Source organism: Esox lucius, chromosome 4 (genome assembly GCF_011004845.1).
Source record: "Esox lucius isolate fEsoLuc1 chromosome 4, fEsoLuc1.pri, whole genome shotgun sequence".
In the NCBI taxonomy this organism is placed as follows: Eukaryota; Metazoa; Chordata; class Actinopteri; order Esociformes; family Esocidae; genus Esox; species Esox lucius.
The window spans coordinates 33,801,200-33,824,291 of NC_047572.1; the positions used below are offsets into that span (position 1 = coordinate 33,801,200).

At 43.0% G+C, this 23,092-nt stretch overlaps 1 protein-coding gene across 2 annotated transcripts; it reads right to left on the reverse strand.

Moving 5' to 3' along the window:
- Positions 1 to 8,181: 8,181 nt before the first annotated feature.
- On the reverse strand, positions 8,182 to 20,085 carry fgf16 (fibroblast growth factor 16). Of its 2 annotated transcripts, none has more exons than XM_029119393.2 (3): positions 19,143 to 20,085; positions 15,226 to 15,329; positions 8,182 to 10,322 (listed from the first exon to the last, which is right to left on the reverse strand). In XM_029119393.2, the coding sequence occupies exons 1-3, from the start codon at positions 19,414 to 19,416 to the stop codon at positions 10,080 to 10,082; spliced, it is 621 nt and encodes a 206-aa protein (XP_028975226.1). In that variant the 5' UTR covers positions 19,417 to 20,085; the 3' UTR covers positions 8,182 to 10,079. The 2 variants fall into 2 exon arrangements, with proteins under 2 accessions (XP_028975226.1, XP_028975225.1); XM_029119392.2 differs by having other exon boundaries at positions 8,182 to 10,325.
- Positions 20,086 to 23,092: the final 3,007 nt, after the last annotated feature.

Sequence of the window (23,092 nt, forward strand, 5' to 3'; positions counted from 1 at the left end):
AGGTGTTGGGGGATCGAACAACAATGTCTGCTGTTGCAACTTCTGGGATAAAATGAGCCACAGAGGACTATATACATTTAGTAACTGACCCTTTTCAGAAGTGTTTTGGTTCTGTACATTCATGAGATTAGTGACCACTTCTCCTCCAGAGCCAAGCTCAGCAGTTACAACCTGCTGCTGGGAAAGATTACCAGGACGGTGTTCATTGTGCCCCAAATGGTACAAAACTGATTGAGAACGGAGAGATCTGCCTGAACATATCCAACATTAAAATCTAATAATTTCTGAAGAATAAGAGACGGACATATCCCAGGCTGTCACCCAGACACCTGTACCCCACTAAAGCTGTTCTGTTTCTGTTCCTAAATGGAGGCTGAAGTTAAGCCAAGCTGTTACTTCCCAGGAACTGGTGATTGCCTGACAGGATCGACAGGAGACTGAGTTTGTCCGTTTGCACAGTATGTTGTATTCCATGTCTGTCGCCCTGCCAATTCAACCCTTCCACGAATGTTGTTCTCATGAGTAGCAAATACACCAACTTGTTAGGTATTTTTTTGCCATTCATTGATTAATCTGAACTGCTATTATCTTGATAAGTATTTAATATAACATTTAATAAAGAGACCAAAAGGGTGACTGCCTCTTTGTTTTTGTCATGTGTTTCTTTGACTGACTAGTACCACAAGGTACAATGAATACTAACTCCTACATATTCCACAACCATCCTACCTCACTCTTCTGTCGTAATCTTTCTGCCTCAACCTCTCCGTCATAACTATTTTACCTCATCCCCTTTGTCATGACCGTTCTACCTCAACCCCCCTGTTCTAACTTAATGCTGTCATAACCGTTCTACCTCAACCCCCCTGTTCTAACTTAATGCTGTCATAACCGTTCTACCTCAACCCCCCTGTTCTAACTTAATGCTGTCATAACCCTCTGCCATTCTAACTTAATGCTGTCATAACCCTCTGCCATTCTAACTTAATGCTGTCATAACCCTCTGCCATTCTACCCCTCTCTGCTGTTCTAACCTTCTGCTGTCTTAACCTTTTGCTGTTCTAACCTTCTGCTTTCTTAACCCTCTGCTGTTATAATCCTCTCTGCTGTTACAACCTGCTGTCTTAACCCTTTGCTTTTATAACCTTCTGCTGTCTTAACCCTCTGCTGTTCTAACCCTCTCTGTGGTTCTAACCTTCTGCTGTTATAACCCTCTCTCTGCAGTTATAACCTTCTGCTCTCTTAACCCTCTGCAGTTCTAACCTTCTATCTGCGGTTCAAACCTTCTGTAGTCTTAACCCTCTGCTGTTATAACCCTCTCTCTGCAGTTCTAACCTTCTGCTGTCTTAACCCTCTGCTGTTATAACCTTCTGCTGTCTTAACCCTCTGCTGTTCTAACCCTCTCTGTGGTTCTAACCTTCTGCTGTTATAACCCTCTCTCTGCAGTTATAACCTTCTGCTGTCTTAACCCTCTGCTGTTATAACCTTCTGCTGTCTTAAACTTCTCTCCTCTCTGCCTGTTGTAGTTGTCCCTGTTAAGGCCATAGTTTTCCATACCCCCTTCTTTCCCCCTACTCTCATACCAAAACACCTCCACCTTCCTCCCAGGGGATCTGTCTCTCCACCACCGGGCAGTGTTCCATCTGACATCACAACTATTGCAGATGTTGAAATTTTGATATAATTTCCCTGTAACACCCAGATTAACTCCACTAATATTCTTTCCGCTGAGGTCCTTAACTCCAAGCTGGCTACAAGTGTCCCTAATGTCATCCTATTCTGTATGTAATTCACAGCTACAAGTGTCCCTAATGTCATCCTATTCTGTATGTAATTCACAGCCAGACGTAATTCACTGAATCAGGAATAGGCATCAATTTTTGCGAGTTTACCGTCTGTCTCTTTACTTATCTGTCTCTCTCTTGGCCTGTCTGTCTCTTAACCTTTCTGTCTCTCTCTTGGCCTGTCTGTCTCTAAACCTTTCTGTCTGTCTCTTGGCCTGTCTGTCTCTTAACCTTTTTGTCTGTCTCTTAACCTTTCTGTCTGTCTCTTAACCTTTCTGTCTGTCTCTTAACCTTTCTGTCTGTCTCTTAAGCTTTCTGTCTGTCTCTTAACCTTTCTGTCTGTCTCTTAACCTATCTGTCTGTCTCTTAACCTTTCTGTCTGTCTCTTAACCTATCTGTCTGTCTCTTAACCTTTCTGTCTGTCTCTTAACCTTTCTGTCTGTCTCTTAACCTTTCTGTCTGTCTCTTAACCTTTCTGTCTGTCTCTTAACCTATCTGTCTGTCTCTTAACCTTTCTGTCTGTCTCTTAACCTATCTGTCTGTCTCTTAACCTTTCTGTCTGTCTCTTAACCTTTCTGTCTGTCTCTTAACCTTTCTGTCTGTCTCTTAACCTTTCTGTCTGTCTCTTAACCTTTCTGTCTGTCTCTTAACCTATCTAGTTTCAAGGATTGTTTGTCAAATGCACTGAACAACACATCCTCACCCGGCACAGTTAAATCCTTGTGACATGGCACCCGACAACTATCTGCCTCTTAACATATCAGTCTGTCTCTTGGCCTGTATGTCTGTCTCCTAACCTATCTGTCTTTGTCTTGGCCTGTCTTTTTCTGTCACTCCACATTGCAAACTATCCCAGCTGTTTCTGTCTGTACAGGTGTCTGCCAGACCCCCATGAATCCAGCAGCCCAATACAATCTTCCTAAGATAAACACACAACAGTTACTACTCCAATTCATTCAAAAAATTACCCAAAGACTTTCAAATATTATACAAATTCTACTCCAATTCCTTCACATGCTACTCCTATCCCTTCTAATACTACTCCAATTCCTTCTAACACTACTCTTATTCCTTCTAAAACTACACCTTTCTAACACTACTCCTATTCCTTCTAATTACTCCTATGTCTTCTAGTACTACTCTTATGTCTTCTAATAATACTCCTATTCCTTCTAGTACAACTTTAATCCTTTCTAATGTTATTAAGTCTGCCAGGGTACCAGATGGTTTTGCACTTTTGCAGCTCTTCTGAATGCAATGCCTTTTAGCGGTCTGCTATAACTCTGGACAACAGGTTTACTATAATTAAACAAGGCTGTCTGATTGTGCACATGATGGAAGAAATAGCCTTGAATATTAATTATTTCATAGTAAAAAGCTATGATTCCATTTATGGACTGACAGATATTTTGTCATTTATAGTTTTTCTATAAAATAAGCCATATTTAGGTCCATGCATTGATCGGCTGCTATGCCGACAGAGCATCCAATCACAGCCTCTAAAGCTGCTCTGACATGTTTAGCCAATTAGGAGTTGTGATTGATTTGTAGATGGAATCAGGTGTTTCATGCTGAATGGAATGATGGCAAAAAGGGAATCATGCTGGTTTAATTTTCACGTTGCTAGAGATGTTTTCACGATTAAACTTTTTATTCCTGTATTGCTTGAGACATTCACTAAAATAATTACAGCTCTGGAATAATTACAGCTCTGGAAAAAATTAAGAGACCACTGCACCTTTTTCTTTCCTTTCCAAAAAAGTAGAAAAGGAAGGTTTTGAGCAAGGAACAGAAGGTTTAAAATTAAGAGACCGCTGCAAATGGAACGCTTTTGTTCCTCACTCAAAACTTTCCTTTTCAACTTTTTTGGAAAGGAAAGATAAAAGTGCAGTGGTCTCTTAATTTTATCCAGAGCTGTATTTCAACTTGACCTTATTCCAACTAAATTACTTAAGGAGCTACTTCCTGTGCTAGGTTCACCGATGTTCAACATAATAAATTGCTCCCTTTCCTCCAGATGTGTAGCAAACTCACTAAAAATAGCGGAAATTAAGCCTCTTCTAAAAAAATCAAATCTTATTCCAAATATATGAAAGAGTTATAGGCCAATGTCAAACCTCCTGCTCCTCTCCAAAAATCTTAGAAAAATCTGTTTCCTAGCAACTCAGTGCCTTCTTTGTGATATTTAAGAAATGCCCCAGTTCAGTTTAGACACCATCATAACACTGAAACACTTGTGTTTCCTCGCTGAATTGGTCCAGCTATACATACTTACACGTACGCTAAGATTAAAAGATGCAGGCCTCCTTATTGTACTTAGAATTTCTTAACAAACAGTTGGAGGCAGGACTTTTTCCCACAGACCTCCACTAATTGCTGAAGAGAATAATCTGCTGTTTAAATTGAGAAACGAAGACCGAGTCTGAACTTTAAAATGCCTACTAAAGACTCAACTCTTCAGCAAGTTGATTAAGTGTAGTCTGGCCTAAGAGTGTCTCAATCGCTAGTTTTAACAATGCAATTCACTATTAAGTTTAGCCTGGGGTTTAAGTTAGGCCTGGGGTTTCCCCCTTGAAGGATTGACCTCTGTGCCATAACCCTGTGGTAATTATTCTGGGGAAACAGACTGTCCCAGTCCTGTCCCAGTTCACACTCTGACTGTCCCAGTCCTGTCCCAGTTCACACTCTGACTGTCCCAGTCCTGTCCCAGTCCACACCCCACCTGCCTGTCACTTTGTGACAACTGCTGGTGTAAAAAAGGCTTTATAAAATAAAGTTGATTGATTGGACCCAGTGACTCCCAGGAAATGAATGCCCATATCATTACAGATCCCCCACCATGTTTAACAAATGACTGCCCATACCATTACAGATCCCCCACCATGTTAAACAGGTGACTGCCCATACCATTACAGATCCCCCACCATGTTTAACAGATGACTGCCCATACCATTACAGATCCCCCACCATGTTTAACAGATGACTGCCCATACCATTACAGATCCCCCACCATGTTAAACAGATGACTGCCCATACCATTACAGATCCTCCACCATGTTAAACAGATGACTGCCCATATCATTACAGATCCCCCACCATGTTTAACAGGTGACTGCCCATATCATTACAGATCCCCCACCATGTTTAACAGGTGACTGCCCATACCATTACAGGTCCCCCACCATGTTTAACAGGTGACTGCCCATACCATTACAGGTCCCCCACCATGTTTAACAGATGACTGCCCATACCATTACAGGTCCCCCACCATGTTTAACAGATGACTGCCCATACCATTACAGGTCCCCCACCATGTTTAACAGATGACTGCCCATATCATTACAGATCCCCCACCATGTTAAACAGATGACTGCCCATACCATTACAGGTCCCCCACCATGTTTAACAGATGACTGCCCATATCATTACAGATCCCCCACCATGTTAAACAGATGACTGCCCATACCATTACAGATCCCCCACCATGTTAAACAGATGACTGCCCATACCATTTCAGATCCCCCACCATGTTTAACAGATGACTGCCCATACCATTTCAGATCCCCCACCATGTTTAACAGATGACTGCCCATACCATTACAGGTCCCCCACCATGTTTAAAAGATGGATGTAGGGATTAGGGTGAAAGATGACTCATCTGACCATATTACATTTTTCAATGTATTATGTGTAGTACACCACAGAGTAAGAGTGGTAGTAAAGCATTGTCTGTATGTGTAGTACACCACAGAGTAAGAGTGGTAGTAAACCATTGTCTGGATGTGTAGTACACCACAGAGTCAGAGTGGTAGGTATCCATTGTCTGGATGTGTAGTACACCACAGAGTCAGAGTGGTAGGTATCCATTGTCTGGATGTGTAGTGCATCACAGAGTAAGAGTGGTAGTTTTCCATAGTCTGGATGTGTAGTACACCACAGAGTAAGAGTGGTAGTTTTCCATAGTCTGGATGTGTAGTACACCACAGAGTAAGAGTGGTAGTTTTCCATAGTCTGGATGTATACAGGACATCAGAAGGCCTATTCTCATACATTAAGCCTCAGGTTAAGCTAGGCTTTAACAAGGACAGTAATTTCAGTTAGATAAAAACTCAAATATACAGCCATGAATTGTCAGTATGTGATTTTAATTGGTACAGAGGATACTAATCCAAGCTCTCACAATGAATACTCAATTGATGGGAATATTTTATTACCAAATTAAATTTCATTTAATAATAATAGTTTTATCATTTTTTTCTGTATAATTTCAGTACAATCTACAGTTGTGATAGCTTCAAGTTCATTACAAAATAGAGTCTTTGCAATAAATAAATATAATAGATTTATATTTATACTTAATATGTAATAAAATAAATATATAGTACATCTCATAAATAGGATCATTCATATGTACACCTCAGCTGTTTGTATTTTAATTATGTTCCTTAGTACAGCCTAATCAGTTTCTTTCTGCCAGTCTGTTCTCATGTTCCTTAGTACAGCCTAATCAGTTTCTTTCTGCCTGTCTGTTCTCTGTTCTCATGTTCCTTAGTACAGCCTAATCAGTCTCTTTCTGCCTGTCTGTTCTCTGTTCTCAAATGTCCGCTGTTGTCTTCCGTCTAAGCTTTCTTTTTGTCCTAAAGCTTTACGTCCATTCTAAAGCTCTTTTTAATGTTCTAAAGAAGTCAGCCCATTCTAAGCTTTCTGGCTATTCAAAAACACAATGTTTGTTGTAAAGCTCTCTGTCCGTTCTAAAGCTCTCTGTCCATTCTAAAGCTCTCTGTCCGTTCTAAAGCTCTCTGTCCATTCTAAAGCTCTCTGTCCGTTCTAAAGCTCTCTGTCCATTCTAAAGCTCTCTATAATTATAAAGCTCTCTGTCCATTCTAAAGCTCTCTATTCATTCTAAAGTTCTCTATTCATTCTAAAGCCCTCTGTCCATTCTAAACCTCTCTGTCCATTCTAAATCTCTCTGTCCATTCTAAAGCTCTTCATCCATTCTAAACCCAAATAAACAGAAGCTTCTTACACGCATAAGAACCTTCCTACTAAAACCCACCAGAGTTTAACTCTGCAGAAGTACTTTGGTGCCCTAGCTTCCCGTAGTTGCTGGAGTTCAACATCTGTTAGATTTGACAATTTTTCTGAATTAGAATTATTCATATTCAAACAATACAATTGGACGTTCAATGTCAATAACAAAATGACATCAGGTCTGGAAAAAACAAACACATTTGATTTTAGAGCGTAACGCTCTGGCGATTTGTTTAATTGATTTGGCCTGTTAACTGTGCGTTCAGCAAGATATTTAATGTTCAGGTCTAGATGGTTCTGTACTGATGCTGCTCATTTCATACCAAATAATATATACACATTATATATTAGTCATACATTGGCCAGGTAAGCCTACTTTGCAGTTCTGAGGAGTATTTCTGTCAACCCACAAAATGGTTATCAATAAACTGGCTACACAGAGATGTCTAGGAGTGGGATTCTGTCTAGGGAAGCAGGAAAGCAGTTAGACATTAAGTATATTTTATCCTGTTGGATGGCCATAAGTGCTCTTTTCATTTGCCAACAACATAAAATGAATATTAAGACATTTCAGATTCTTTTCACCCTTAAAGTTCCAGAGAGCACTTGGTTATTCAGCCTTCTCTGCAATTTTTAACACAACAACACAAGCCTCTTCCTGCCCTAACGTATCATGTAGAAGTCACTGAACAGCAACTTTCCTTGACACTGTCCTTGTTTTGGTCTCGGTAGGTCGTATGTAAACCTGCTAATGTCCGGCGGCTCTTGTGGCAAATCTGTCCACATTTCTTTCATCCGTAAAAAACATCCTCTTTCCTTTCTCCTCTGTGACCCAGTCAACTGGTTAGTAGGACAGCGGTAGTGGGTCTCCCATCTGATGACTTCTGTCTCAGATACTGTCACCATCCTACAGCCACAACCTCTTTGATTTACACACAAATGTTTAAAGACAATATGCTACTTAGGATTCGATCAATTAAATGTCTTGCACCACTAATTTTATTAGTTTTTATAAGCTGCACTTATTGGTCAATTCTTTGACTGTATGAAATCAACACACCTGTTCTTGCAGATTGTTCAAATCAAAATCCCTGTAGCCAGGAACTATGGAGACAAATTGAGCTCAAATATATTGACTGTAAGAACAGAGAAACGTAACAGACATTTTTCATAGTATGAAAAAACAAAATAAAATCGTATGAAAAAAATTTATTAAAGAGTGTACGCTACAATCATTAAATCGACATCCGCATCCAATTTTAAAATATCTTTGTTCAAACACGTTCTTCCATGTTCGCTTCTTATGATTATAATTTATTCCCACCTTCGTTCAAATCAAGTTTTCTCAAAACCAAGTTTTGAGCCTCTATTGGCGTGGAGGCGGGGCTTTACCTGGGCATTGAATTCTCACACCCGATTAGTCTAGAATCGAACCATTATAAGGTGAAAGTTGACGAAAGTTTAACGTGTTCAAGTGACTGAGGTTAGACAGGGGCTAATTACCATTGGTTCTAAGCCTAAAGATTTTAGAAACATCACTGCAAACAAAAGCCAGTTAATAAGTTAAGTATAAACTTATTCCGCATTTTTTAGCCACACCAATAAAAATTTTTACATTAAGAACAACTGTATATTTAATGAACATGGATAGTTACTAATTAGTTAAATAAACCATAGTACACACCTTGTGCACTGACAGGCCTGACGAGCAGTGAGTTTGCCGTGTTTTATATGCTCCAGTCACCCTGGTCACCCTTAATCTGGAGGGAGATTATGTTGGGGTACATAGTACCTCCAGAACACATTAAACGTTCATCAATATCTGTGTTTGTGACCATGGCAACAGTGACGTCGATACAACCTGGGAATAACAGTTTATTATTCTGTTTAAATGTACACATTTAGCCTAGTTTATACAGTTCTTAAACTCACCACAGGTTGTATTGGGAGGCTATGATTTGCTCCTTATAATGGTTTGATTCTAGACTAATCGGGTGCAAGAATTCAATGCCCAGGTAAAGCCCCGCCTCCACGCCAATAGAGGCTCAAAACTTGGTTTTGAAAAAACATGATTCGAACGAAGGTGGGAAGAAATTGTAATCGTAAAAAGCGAAGTCATTTTAAAATTGGACTTGAATTTAGTTTTTTCATACTATGAATATTTCAGTTATGTTTTTCTTTTCTTACAGTCAATACATTCAAGCTCAATTTGGCTCCATAAGGAACAGTTACCTACTAGAACTGCTAAGATCTAAACCCACACTCTTTCATAGTTGCAGTGAATGCTGGTTAGGCATGGAATCCTTTATAGAAGTGGTTATCTTCAGGAAAAAGTATTTGGTAGTTAGTAGTGCAGGTGTTTAGGCATTAAGAGAGTCATACAGGATTGAGGCCGGTGTTGTCTCTCCAGACATGTCTCTCTGCCCGTTTGTCCTTCCATATCTGCAGAGGTTTGGCAGAGAAACCTCCAGGTAAAGGCAGTCATGTAGTCCTCCAGGTAAAGGCAGTCATGTAGTCCTCCAGGTAAAGGCAGTCATGTAGTGCTCCAGGTAAAGACAGTCATGTCGTCCTCCAGGTAAAGGCAGTCATGTCACCCTCCAGGTAAAGGCAGTTATGTAGTCCTCCAGGTAAAGGCGGTCATGTAGTCCTCCAGGTAAAGGCGGTCATGTAGTCCTCCAGGTAAAGGCGGTCATGTAGTCCTCCAAGTAAAGGCGGTCATGTAGTCTTCCAGGTAAAGACAGTCATGTCGTCCTCCAGGTAAAGGCAGTCATGTCGTCCTCCAGGTAAAGGCAGTCATGTCGTCCTCCAGGTAAAGGCAGTTATGTCGTCCTCCAGGTAAAGGCAGTTATGTCGTCCTCCAGGTAAAGGCAGTTATGTAGTCCTCCAGGTAAAGGCAGTCATGTAGTCCTCTAGCCAGCCCCTCTCAGAAGGACATGCTGTCTCTCACCGTCCCTCTTTTTCTCTTTTAATTCATCCCTTTCTTCTCTCATTCTCTCTCTTCCTCTCTCCTCAGTGCCTAGAAAGGACAATGTCCCTTCTCTGTTCTGACCCACCCACAGGCCAACACAACCTCTCAGAGAGGAAGTGGCAGCGTCCAGGAACACACTAAATGTTTATCTCTCTTGTCGGTGCTCCTCGGAAGAGGTTGATCGGTTGGCCGGACAGGAAACACCTTAGTGGGGGGTGGTGGGGTGGACTGAAAGGGAGGTCAGTGGTCCCACACATCCGCCCCGACCCACCCTCCTCCCCGACACTCAGCCCTGGTCACCTGTACTGAAACAGATCTCTGTATGCCTGGGGTATCTTCTCAATCTCCACCGGCCGCGGCAGGAAGTGGGTGAGTTTTTGGTGTTTCTTTGTCCGCCCTCCCTCCCGCGGCGAGCCGTCCTTGTTGAGCGCTACGTAGTAGAATCGGCCCGTGTCGTTGTGTTTGTACAGCGTGGAGGCGTAGGTGTTGTACCAGTTCTCCTCAAACTGCTCCCTGAACACACACTCCGCTGTTAACTTCTTCTGCGGAAGAGAGGGAAAGATGGTTGAGTGTGCTGTCATACAGGGACTTTTAAATACCAGTATCATTTATACGTTGATTCTATTTAATGAGGAGAGTTCACAGTAAAGGGAAGAAAGGCTCTTCTGACTGAACACATGGTTTCCCAGGTCCACCATTGGTTAAGGTCAACCAACAGAAAGTATTCTGGCTCTGTGAAGCTAAGGTCAACCAACAGAAAGTATTCTGGCTCTGTGAAGCTAAGGTCAACCAATAGAATGTGTTCTGGCTCTGTGAAGCTTAGGTCAACCAATACAACGTGTTCATGTCTTTAAGAAGGTGATCCTAAATAACAAAAACATGTATCTATTCTAAAGTAATGTACTATATAGGGAATATGGTGGTCTAAAATAATGTACTATATAGGGAATATGGTGGTCTAAAGTAATGTACTATATAAGGAATATGGTGGTCTAAAGTAATGTACTATATTGGGAAGAGTGTGGTCTAAAGTAATGTACTATATAGGAAATATGGTGGTCTAAAGTAATGTACTATATTGGGAAGAGTGTGGTCTAAAGTAATGTACTATATAGGGAATATGGTGGTCTAAAGTAATGTACTATATTGGGAATAGTGTGGTCTAACACTGTGTACTTTATAGGGAATATGGTGGTCTAAAGTAATGTACTACATTGGGAACAGGGTGGTCTAACGTACATTAAGGTACATTATAGGGAATAGGATGACACAGCCCAAACACACATATACACACACATACACACAAACACCTGCACACACAAAGTTGTCTCTGCAAGGACAGGGATGTCTGACACTTCAGCAGGAAAGAGGAGCTAGCTGACTGAACAGCAGTTCCCCAGGCCCATCTCTCTGGTGTTGGGCTGGCCCATCTCTCTGGTGTAGGGCTGGCCCATCTCTCTGGTGTTGGGCTGGCCCTGGGTATATACGCTGTATACAGAATATATGATCTATATATACACTATATATAGCAGATATCTTATATTCCCTGTATATTATATAGAGTGGATTTCATATATTCTGTATACAGCAAACTCATGGGCCACCAGAATTGCATATATATATATATATATGATGGGTGTATATTGTTAATTTATACATTAAATATTTAAGCAGCAAAGGCACGGTGGTTGGATATCAGATGTGGGACACTGGCAATACATCACACACCTCTCATTGCTCTTAGAAATCCCTTACAAACACAATGGCAACAATAAAAATGTATGTACTTTGTATAACTGATGGTGGAGACATTCTGGGACAGCTTCAGAAGCAGTTGTGTCAGTTTGCTGAGGGGTTCTGATTGGCTGAGGACAGAAAATATGGAAATATGTTGTCTGTAATAACAATCACAGCAGGGGTCCAAGAAACCGGACTGAGGCCATGCACACACCTGACTGAGGCCACACATACACCTGACTGAGGCCACTCACACACCTGACTGAGGCCACTCACACACCTGACTGAGGCCACACATACACCTGACTGAGGCCACTCACACACCTGACTGAGGCCACTCACACACCTGACTGAGGCCACACATACACCTGACTGAGGCCACTCACACACCTGACTGAGGCCACACATACACCTGATTGAGGCCACTCACACACCTGACCAAGGCCACTTACACACCTGACCGAGGCCACTCACACACCTGACTGAGGCCACTCACACACCTGACTGAGGCCATGCACACACCTGATTGAGGCCACTCACACACCTGACCGAGGCCACTCACACACCTGACCGAGGCCACTCACACACCTGACTGAGGCCACACATACACCTGATTGAGACCACACACATACCTGATTGAGGCCATTCACACACCTGACTGAGGCCACTCACACGCCTGACCGAGGACACACACACGTCTGACTGAGGCCACTCACACACACACACACACATATACAACCTGACCGAAGACACTCACACACTTGACTGAGGCCACTCACACACCTGACTGAGGCCACTCACACACACACACACATACAACCTGACCGAGGACACTCACACACCTGACTGAGGCCACTCACACACCTGGCCACTCACACACACATACACACACACACATATACAACCTGACCGAGGCTAGTCATACAGAAACACACCCACATCTGACCAAGACCGCTCACACACACACACACACACATACTGTATATACAACCTGACTGAGGCCACACCCACACACACACACACACACCTGACCAAGGTGCCTCACACACACATACACACCTAACCGAGGCCCCTAACACACACATACCTGACTGAGGCCCCTCACACACACACACACACACACACACACACCTGACACAGGTCTGTGAGATGTACTCAACAAAGGTTCTGCTTTAGAACCACACTGTCTGTCTGATGTTCTCAACATAAAGGTTCTGCTTCAGAACCACTGTGTCTGATGGTTTCACCATAAAAGTTCTGCTTTAGAACCACAGTGTCTAATGGTCTCAACATAAAAGTTCTGCTTTAGAACCACAGTGTCTAATGGTCTTAACATAAAGCTTCTGCTTTAGACCCACTGTATGTTCTAAATTCAGCCATATAAAGGTATTATAGAGGTATTTTTAATGTTTATATTTTTAATATACAGTAAAAAGACGAAATCTATCAGTGAGTTGTTTGAAGGTATTCTACACATCTCTTCTATTCACCATGAAAGCTAACCTGTCAATGACCCCGTCTGTATACTCTGGGAACTTTGGGAAGTATGTAAATATTTTAAGGACTCCAACTAAATGAAGAGGTCCCAGTCCTCAAGCAGAAACAGAGGAGTTATGGGGCCTGGGAAGACTTCAGAATATTTCCCAGAAGCTCTGAGCCATGAGGGATAAACACCATGTTCTAGTCTGTTCTGTTGTCTTCGTCTAAATGCCTGTCTGTCCATCTACCATAGCAAGTTCTAAACTAAATGTCAGAGCTTTGTTGTTATACATTATACTATATATATATGATTGTTTTTATATTATCAACGTAATTCTGTACATTCAATCTATATGAGTCTTTATGTTCAATAAATATGATTTTGTATTTATTATAAACATAATTCTGTATTTAGTATCAATATTATTTTATTTTGCATTGTGTAAACATCATTCTATATATTTATATTTAAAAGCAGCATTTTGCTAGATTTACAGCATGTTTTGTACATAAACCTCCCATTTTAGGGTGCCAGAAGTACAGTCTTGTTTCCAGAAAAGTTGGGACACTGCGTAAAATGCAAATAAAAGCTGAATATAATGATGTGCAAATCATTTCATCCCTATATTTCATTGAAAATAGTACAAAGACAACATATCAAATGATGAACCAAATAAATGTTATTATTTTTGGAAAAATATATGCCAATTATGAATTTGAAGCCAGCAACACGTTTAAAAAAAATTTAGGACTGTTTATTATGTTTAAAATAAAATTTAAAAACCGCACTCCACTACGTCCAAAGCTGTACTGTCTGAACAGGATTCCTGAGCCTTCAATAAATGACTACTTCAACCCCATGTTACTGTATAATTTCTGAAAATGCTGAAATACTGAGCGTCAAAACATACTTTTGAAGTTCAATACCATCAACCTCATCATCACCATCATCAACCTCATCATCATCACCACCATCATCATCACCACCATCATCCGCATCACCACCACCATCCTCATCACCATCGTCAACCCCTGTCTCAGTCCCAAGGTCTTACGCTGCTATACTATAGTGCTGGGGGATTGGGTCAGTTCTTTTCCCCCACTAAATTCTCCTTCTCCACTATAAATCGTTGTTGATATGATGAATGCATTTTTTTAATTTTCCCAGTCTCCTCCTAGTCTCCATTTTAAACTTTAGGAGGACATGAGGTCCTGGTCCACACCTGCGGAGTACCTGGTTTGGGGGGCCCGTTGCTGTCCCTGTCCTTGTCCATCTGGTCATGCTTCTGACCAAGTCTAAATTTAAATAGACTCTGGATTTAGCCCACATGCATTTATTAATTATTCCAATTGGACTCTTAATATCTCACCCGGCACAGCCAGAAGAGGACTGGTCACCCCTCTGAGCCTGGGTCCTCTCTAGGTTTCTTCCTAAATTTCGGCCTTCTTAGGGAGTTCTTTTCAGCCACTGAAATTCAACACTACTGTTGTTTGCTCCTTGGGGTTTAAGGCTGGGTGTTTCTGTAAAAGCACTTTGTGACAACTGCTGTTGTAAAAAGGGCTTTATAAATAAATTTGATTGATTAAACTTCATCACCATCAACCTCATCCTCAACCTCATCACCATCATTATCCTCATCACCATCATCCTCATCATCATCACCACCCTCATCATCATCACCACCATCATCCTCATCACCATCGTCAACCTCATCACCATCATCAACCTCATCATCATCACCACCATCATTCTCATTACTATCTTCATCATCCTCATCACCATCATGCATTTATGAGTCTCATATGAACTGCATTCATGAGTTCTGTATGAACTGAATTTGTTTTTCTGAGGCTCATATGAACTGTATGTATTAAGCTCATAAGAAATGTCTTTAGGAGGCTCATATGAACTGTATGTATTAGGCTCATATGAACTGTATTTACAATGCTCATATGAACTGTTTTTATACAAAGCTCATATGAAGTGTGTGAGCGCTGTTCAACTGCTTTTATGTGCTTTCATGCAACACGTTTCTGACTGATTTTAACAAGGACTGGAGTGAATAGGGGGAAGAGGAGAGAGGAGTAGAGCAGGGGGTGACGAAAAGAGAGTTGAAGAAAAGAGAGGAAATGAGGAGGAAGAGGTAAGAGCAGAGGAGGGGGTTAAGTTGAAAAAGGAGGATGGGAGGAGGAGGGTGGAGAAGAGAGGAGGGCTGTTTAACTTACCGACCCATAGAGTTCTCCTCTCTCGTTCATGCCCAAGTACAGTCCTGCGTCCACTCCTCTGATGCTGACCAGTCCAACGGCCAGACTGATGAACTCTAGGATACCTGAGGAAGACCGACACAACAGCTGTTACACTACAGATACCTGAGGAAGACCGACACAACAGCTGTTTCACTACAGATACCTGAGGAAGACCGACACAACAGCTGTTACACTACAGATAACTGAGGAAGACCGACACAACAGCTGTTTCACTACAGATACCTGAGGAAGGCCGACACAACAGCTGGTACTCTACCGATACCTGAGGAAGACCGACACAACAGCTGTTACACTACAGATACCTGAGGAAGACCGGCACAACAGCTGTTACACTACAGATACCTGAGGAAGACCGACACAACAGCTGTTACACTACAGATACCTGAGGAAGACCGACACAACAGCTGTTACACTACAGATACCTGAGGAAGACCGACACAACAGCTGTTTCACTACAGATACCTGAGGAAGACTGACACAACAGCTGTTACACTACAGATAACTGAGGAAGACCGACACAACAGCTGTTTCACTACAGATACCTGAGGAAGGCCGACACAACAGCTGGTACTCTACCGATACCTGAGGAAGACCGACACAACAACTGTTTCACTACAGATACCTGAGGAAGACCGACACAACAGCTGTTACACTACAGATAACTGAGGAAGACCGACACAACAGCTGTTACACTACAGATACCTGAGGAAGACCGACACAACAGCTGTTACACTACAGATACCTGAGGAAGACCGACACAACAGCTGTTACACTACAGATACCTGAGGAAGGCCGACACAACAACTGTTTCACTACAGATACCTGAGGAAGACCAACAGAACAGCTGTTACACTACAGATACCTGAGGAAGACCGACACAACAGCTGTTACACTACAGATAACTGAGGAAGACCGACACAACAGCTGTTACACTACAGATACCTGAGGAAGACTGACACAACAGCTGTTACACTACAGATACCTGAGGAAGACCGACACAACAGCTGCTTCACTACAGATACCTGAGGAAGACCAACACAACAGCTGTTACACTACAGAAACCTGAGGAAGACCGACACAACAGCTGTTTCACTACAGATACCTGAGGAATATCCTGTAGCCTGAGAACAGCTCCTATAATCTTGGTACTCTCCTATAGTCTGGGAAAAGCACTCCACAACACTCCTATAGCCTGAGAACAGCTCATAAAGCATGGGAACAGCTACTATAACCTGGGAACAGCTCAGAAAACCTGGAAACAGTTCAGAAAACCTGGAAACAGCATCTAGAGCAGAGTCTCAAATGCCGGTCTATTTCCTACATGGTGAAATATTGCTGACCAAGGTTCCAGGAGACACAGATTGAACAGAAGTCCTGTTATACTAGATGTTCGCCAATCTCACTGTTCAGTCTTTTTGTGGAAACCAAAATGTGCTTTCATTTTAGGTATCCATACATATTTTTTATGCAAGCACAACGAAGCATCTAAGGGCTAAGGTGAAGCCTGACCAGAGGTGATGAGATGTTTCTAAAAGTGTACAGATGTTTATCAACAGGAACTGGCAGGCCTCACTGGCCCTCCAGCTGTTGGTTATTAGAGACTTAGTTAACCACCTAGTCTGGATCAACTCCTAAATAACAAACCCTTTGTAGTGCTGTAGGGCCCATAGGACTGGTTCAGAGGAGGGTATAGAGGATCCCTTTGTAGTGCTGTAGGGCCCATAGGACTGGTTCAGAGGAGGGTATAGAGGATCCCTTTGTAGTGCTGTAGGGCCCATAGGACTGGTTCAGAGGAGGGTATAGAGGATCCCTTTGTAGGGCTGTAGGGCCCATAGGACTGGTTCAGAGGAGGGTATAGAGGATCCCTTTGTAGGGCTGTAGGGCCCATAGGACTGGTTCAGAGGAGGGTATAGAGGATCCCTTTTGGACTTTGGTTATCAGAGCCTCCATCCTGTTGCCCCCCGCTGCCAGAGAAGGATCCCCCTGAACACATTACTACTTTAAATCATCCCTCTCCCCTTCTGCCTTCCCCCCTCTCTCTTCATCCTTCTTTCCCTCCCTTCCCCCTCTCCCTCCCTCCCTCCCTCCCTCTGTGCCTCTCCCTCCCTTTCCTCCTCTCCTCTGCCTTCATCCCCCTCTCTAGCACTGTCTGCCACAGCACTGACACCTGCTCTGCATTGGAACCCAAAGTAAAGCTAGAAACAAACATCATCAGACCACCCACACCTCCCGACTCACCAAACGGAACCTCACTGTCTGCGTTTGGGCTGCAGAAAACCCCTGTAACACACTTCTATTACTACCTGTCAAGGACTCCTCTCCCTCTCTAGTCCTCTCTCTCTCTGACTCAATTTCTCTCTATCACATTCTCCCTCTTTCTTTCTTTATTCCTTTTGTTCTGTTTCCTTTTCCTGCCTCTCTGCTCCTTCCCTCCCCGCCTCTCTGCTCCTTCCCTCCCTGCCTCACTGCTTCTTCCCTCCCTGCCTCTCTGCTCCTTCCCTGCCTGCCTCTCTGCTCCTTCCCTCCCTGACTCTCTGCTCCTTCCCTCCCTGCCTCTCTGCTCCTTCCCTGCCTGCCTCTCTGCTCCTTCCCTCCCTGCCTCTCTGCTCCTTCCCTCCCTGCCTCTCTGCTCCTTCCCTGCCTGCCTCTCTGCTCCTTCCCTCCCTGCCTCTCTGCTCCTTCCCTCCCTGCCTCTCTGCTCCTTCCCTGCCTGCCTCTCTGCTCCTTCCCTCCCTGCCACTCTGCTCCTTCCCTCCCTGCCTCTCTGCGCATTCCCTGCCTGCCTCTCTGCTCCTTCCCTGCCTGCCTCTCTGCTCCTTCCCTGCCTGCCTCTCTGCTCCTTCCCTCCCTGCCTCTCTGCTTCTTCCCTCCCTGCCTCTCTGCTCCTTCCCTCCCTGCCTCTCTGCTCCTTCCCTCCCTGCCTCTCTGCTCCTTCCCTGCCTGCCTCTGCCTGCACTTTAGAATGACAGTAGAAACATGGAACTGGAGAATGTGCATATATTCAGTGTTACCTCATGTGTTTGTGATTTTGATTTGAACCACACCTCCAATGATTTATATTAATAGTGTAATTAAAAGACAAGGAACCTGTGTGGGCTGGACACTAGGTCCCGTTCAACCACTTAAACAGGGAACCAGACACGGACCCTAACTGGACCTGGTCTGTCTCTCTGAGGGGAGCCACCTGCTGCTGTGGACCGGAGGGGTTGGGTTAGTCTGGGTTGGGTTGGTCTGGATTGGGTTAGTCTGGGTTGGGTTAGACTGGGTTGGGTTAGTCTGGGTTGGGTTAGTCTGGTTTGGTTAATCTGGGTTGGTTAGTCTGGGTTGGGTTAGTCTGGGTTGTGTTAGTCTGGGTTGGGTTAGACTGGGTTGGGTTAGTCTGGGTTGGTCTGGTTTGGGTTAGACTGGGTTGGGTTAGTCTGGGTTGGGTTAGTCTGGGTTGGTCTGGATTGGGTTAGTCTGGGTTGGGTAAGACTGGGTTGGGTTAATCTGGGTTGGGTTAGTCCAGGGAAAGCATGTGGCTATATCCTGCTGACTGGATGACATGCCGAAGGTTTCCTAAACACGACCACACACACACCTGAAACCCTTCGGCAAGATGACTAATCATGTTTCGGGAAACCGGCCCTAATAGGTGTCATATGCGTGAGAAAAAACATTCCGTTATCGGTTAAATGTGACACATCCATTACTGTAAAACATAGACCCAAGCACTCTGCTCTATCATCATAAGAATCTTACACAATTCCTTGAAATAGAAAGTCTGTCAAATAGCCAGATAGCAAATGTAAGTGATGGCAAAGACTTTGCTCTTGGATTGTGCACAATGCAAACATAAGTTCATAAACATGAATCCGATGTTATGGGCAGCTCACCGAATCGGCTGTGGTCCTGCCTTGTCCCGTACACGGTCCCGTTGGGGAATATCTCCAACTGGAAGCCAGTCCGACAGTACAATTGCCTCCGCCGCAGAATCCCTTTAAGGTGCCCGAAATCCGTCAACGAACCCCGCTGTAACCTCCCCTCAATCTGCCCCAGCCTCTCATTCAGCAAACCCGCCGGAGCCTCTGCCAAGGGCACGTTTCCTAGTGCGGGGAAACTCTGTAAATCCAAGTCAAGTGTCCCTAGAATGCCCCCGACCTCCGCCATGGCGCACAGCTGAAAGGATCTGCTAAAGCAATTAAAATATCCGTTGATTCAGACCCGGCGAGGAAGTTTACTGTGCAACATAGAAAGTAAAATCCCATGCGCCAGACTGTGCAAGAGTACGCCGCGTAATTCACCTCCTTCTCTTCGGTAAATGCTTCCTTTATTTAATGACGTGTACTTTACTACTCACACTAAGATTAGTGTGCTTATCAGACAGACTGGTTTATATACATACTCCCCACGCATTATCATATTGGATATTCAAATTCAAGCCACGCCTGGCTGGCATCCCCGCAACGCGCGCACATCAGTTGTTTTTATAAATATGTCGTTTTGTTTCAAACTTTGATTATCGACAATGCCTCTGGTAAATGTTTGTCGACCTGACGCTGTCTCGTCCCGCAGCCGCGTAGTGTCGGAATCAACAACCCCAGCCAGCTACTCATCACTACGGCTGGCTCTTGCAGCACAACCTCTCTGCTCTGCGCTCTGTGGCTTTCTGCTGATAAAACCACAGAAGCAAGCACAGGGAACTCGGGTAATACATGGTGGTGCATTGAAATATGTAACAGATGCAGGAGTGAAAGCCTTCATCATTAAAATACCGATGGGAGTTGACACTGGAGTCGGTTAACTACCTACATGTTTTACAGCATCAGGCTCCCAATGAGTTCGGCACATAGTCTGTAAGCTACAATACAATCCATCCATACGAAATGATAAAATACTTCACCGAGTCACGGTAGTCTACCGCCGTTAATATAAAACGGCGCGTGTCTATTCCGTTGAATAAAGTCAATAAGCGGACTCTCCTTACGTCCAGCGCGAATTTCAATCGGTAAATCTCGTTTGATACTAGTGCAGTCAGTCAGTCTATCATTTCTCACTGTCTTCGGTTCGAAGTGTATACGAGCCTCTGGAGTTAGAGTTTAGAGTTGTATGTTTTAATGGAAGCGTTACTTTCCACCCCCCTCTCTGCTTTCTGTCTGTCCGGGAGCAGGTGCTTCCTTGTGCTCTCCCCGGGCGTCAGCGCTTCGCCGTAGCTCGAGCCCAGCTGCTACGTACATACTGTTGAGCTCGACCTCAAGCTTCATTTCAAGAGGGGGTATTGGGAGGGAAAAAAATTGCTAAACACTCATGACATGCCTCATTAAAACTGACCAGGCCGGTAGAGAGGTTGTACCAGAATACAAATGAAATCAATCAAATGCATTTCATATCCCATTCTACAACAGCAGTATTCACGAAATGCTTACACAGACATACGGCCTGAAACTCCAAAAGCCAAGCATTAAGATGTTGCCGCACAGTGGCTGGAAAAACTCTAGAATGGCAGGAATTTAGGAAGAAACCTAGAAAGGCGCCAAACTTCCGGGGAGTGTCCAGTCCTCTTCTGGTTGTTGGAGATAGAGTACACTGAGTTTGTCCTAATCATTCATCAAAGATATTTTAAACGATTAGACAAACAATATTGTCTGTTTATTGTTACTCTTTTGCACAAGGACTGCCCCTTGTTAATGATTCCAAGACTGCAATAAATCGTTTTATTTAATTATCTTCTGTTTGTGGTGTGGTTGGCATGTTTTTCCAATTGGAACAGTAAAACATTGATTAGTAAAAAAAACCAAAAAGGCTCCTCTGGAGTAAATGTAATTGTCAGTTGTCTTTCATAACCAAGCATTCAAAATAATCTTAGTGGTTGTATATCATGCAAAAAAGTCAGATCCTCAGGAGAAAATGTAAATGTCAGCTGGCTTTTCATAGGGAAGGGTTCAACAGGGTTAGCCAAAAATAGCAACGCAAGCAGTTGGGCTCTGAGCAGCGACAACAGGAGTCGTCAGGCAGCATTTAGACACAAAGCTAGGTGGGCAATGTATGTTTCTTGATTCCAGGTAGTCCTGAGGTATGGTTCTAGATAATCTTTAGGCATGGTTCTAAGGGCCAGGTAGTCCTGAGGTAGGGTTCTAGGTAGTCTTTAGGCATGGTTCTAGTGGCCAGGTATTCCTGAGGTATGGTTCTTGGAGCCAGGTAGTGCTGAGGTATGGTTCTAGGTGCCAGGTAGTCCTGAGGTATGGTTCTAGGAACCAGGTAGTCCTGAGGTATGGTTCCAGGTAGTCCTGAGGTATGGTTCTAGATAATCTTTAGGCATGGTTCTAAGGGCCAGGTAGTCCTGAGGTAGGGTTATAGGTAGTCTTTAGGCATGGTTCTAGTGGCCAGGTATTCCTGAGGTATGGTTCTAGGAGCCAGGTAGTCCTAAGTTATGGTTCTAGGTAGTCCTGAGGTATGGTTCTAGGAGCCAGGTAGTGCTGAGGTATGGTTCTAGGTGCCAGGTAGTCCTGAGGTATGGTTCTAGGAACCAGGTAGTCCTGAGGTATGGTTCCAGGTAGTCCTGAGGTATGGTTCTAGGAGCCAGGTAGTCCTGAGGTGTGGTTGTAGGTCGTCCTCACATCTTGCTAGGAGCGGCACGAGGCACCTGCAAAAAAAAGTCATAATGGTGACATTTGCGTGATAGTGCTGGGAAATGGGTAATGTATTGATGATGCAAGTGCCAAATTAACACAAATGGAAAAGAAAATGTTTAAGCCATCAGGTGCCCAGTTTAGGGAAAAAAGGATAGGAGGAGAAATGCACAAAAGATATGTATGCTTCTATGTCAAAAGTATACTGTTATGTCATCTCTTTATGAGTATTATCATGATGTATTTAATAAACTAGCCTAGTATAACAATAATGTTTATTAGCATATCTTGCTGCACAATTGCACATAAGGCGACTATATTCAGTTTTCTGTCCAACTATCTTACATAACATTGAATCTAATTTCACAGTTTCATCATGATAATGTGTGTAGCCTGTGACTAAACGGTTACAAGCTAACTAGCACATTATTGACTTGGTTAACTTTCATTGAGGTGACATCATAACGTTTTCTGTGATTGTATTGGCTAGTTCCAAAGCAAAGTAAGGGGCATTTCCAATGCTGTAGGCTAACTTAGAAGACGTCTATATTATGCTGATATTTTGTATATTTTGTGATGTATTGACTCTTTTGGAGTGTCCTATGCCTATAATTATCCAAGGAGGTTGTATTGTTAATTTGGTTCCTTTTCTGAATGTTTCATAAATTGTGCATAATGACATTTATATTTAATTGTGCATAATGAGAAATGTATTTAGGGTGTCAGACCCGTATACTGTATTTCAATGCAAATTCAGGGGCACTTCTGAAAGATTTTGGCGCACTGTCTGACACGGGCCAGGATGAGGAGCCATCTAGGCTTTGTGCAATTTAGTTTTATTTGTGTGTGTGTATATATATATATATATATATATATATATATATATATACAGTATCTCGCAAAAGTGAGTACACCCCTCACAGTTTTGTAAATATTTGAGTATATCTTTTCATATGACAACCCTAAAGAAATGACACTTTGCTACAATGTAAAACACTGATTGTACAGCTTGTATAACAGTGTAAATTTGCTGTCCCCTCAAAATAATACAACAATGTCTAAACCGCTGGCAACAAAACACTGTATAATATACCATATCATGTTTCTATACACCTGACTGACTGTATAATATACCATATCATGTTTCTATACACCTGATGGACTGTATAATATACCATATCATGTTTCTATACACTTGATGGACTGTATAATATACC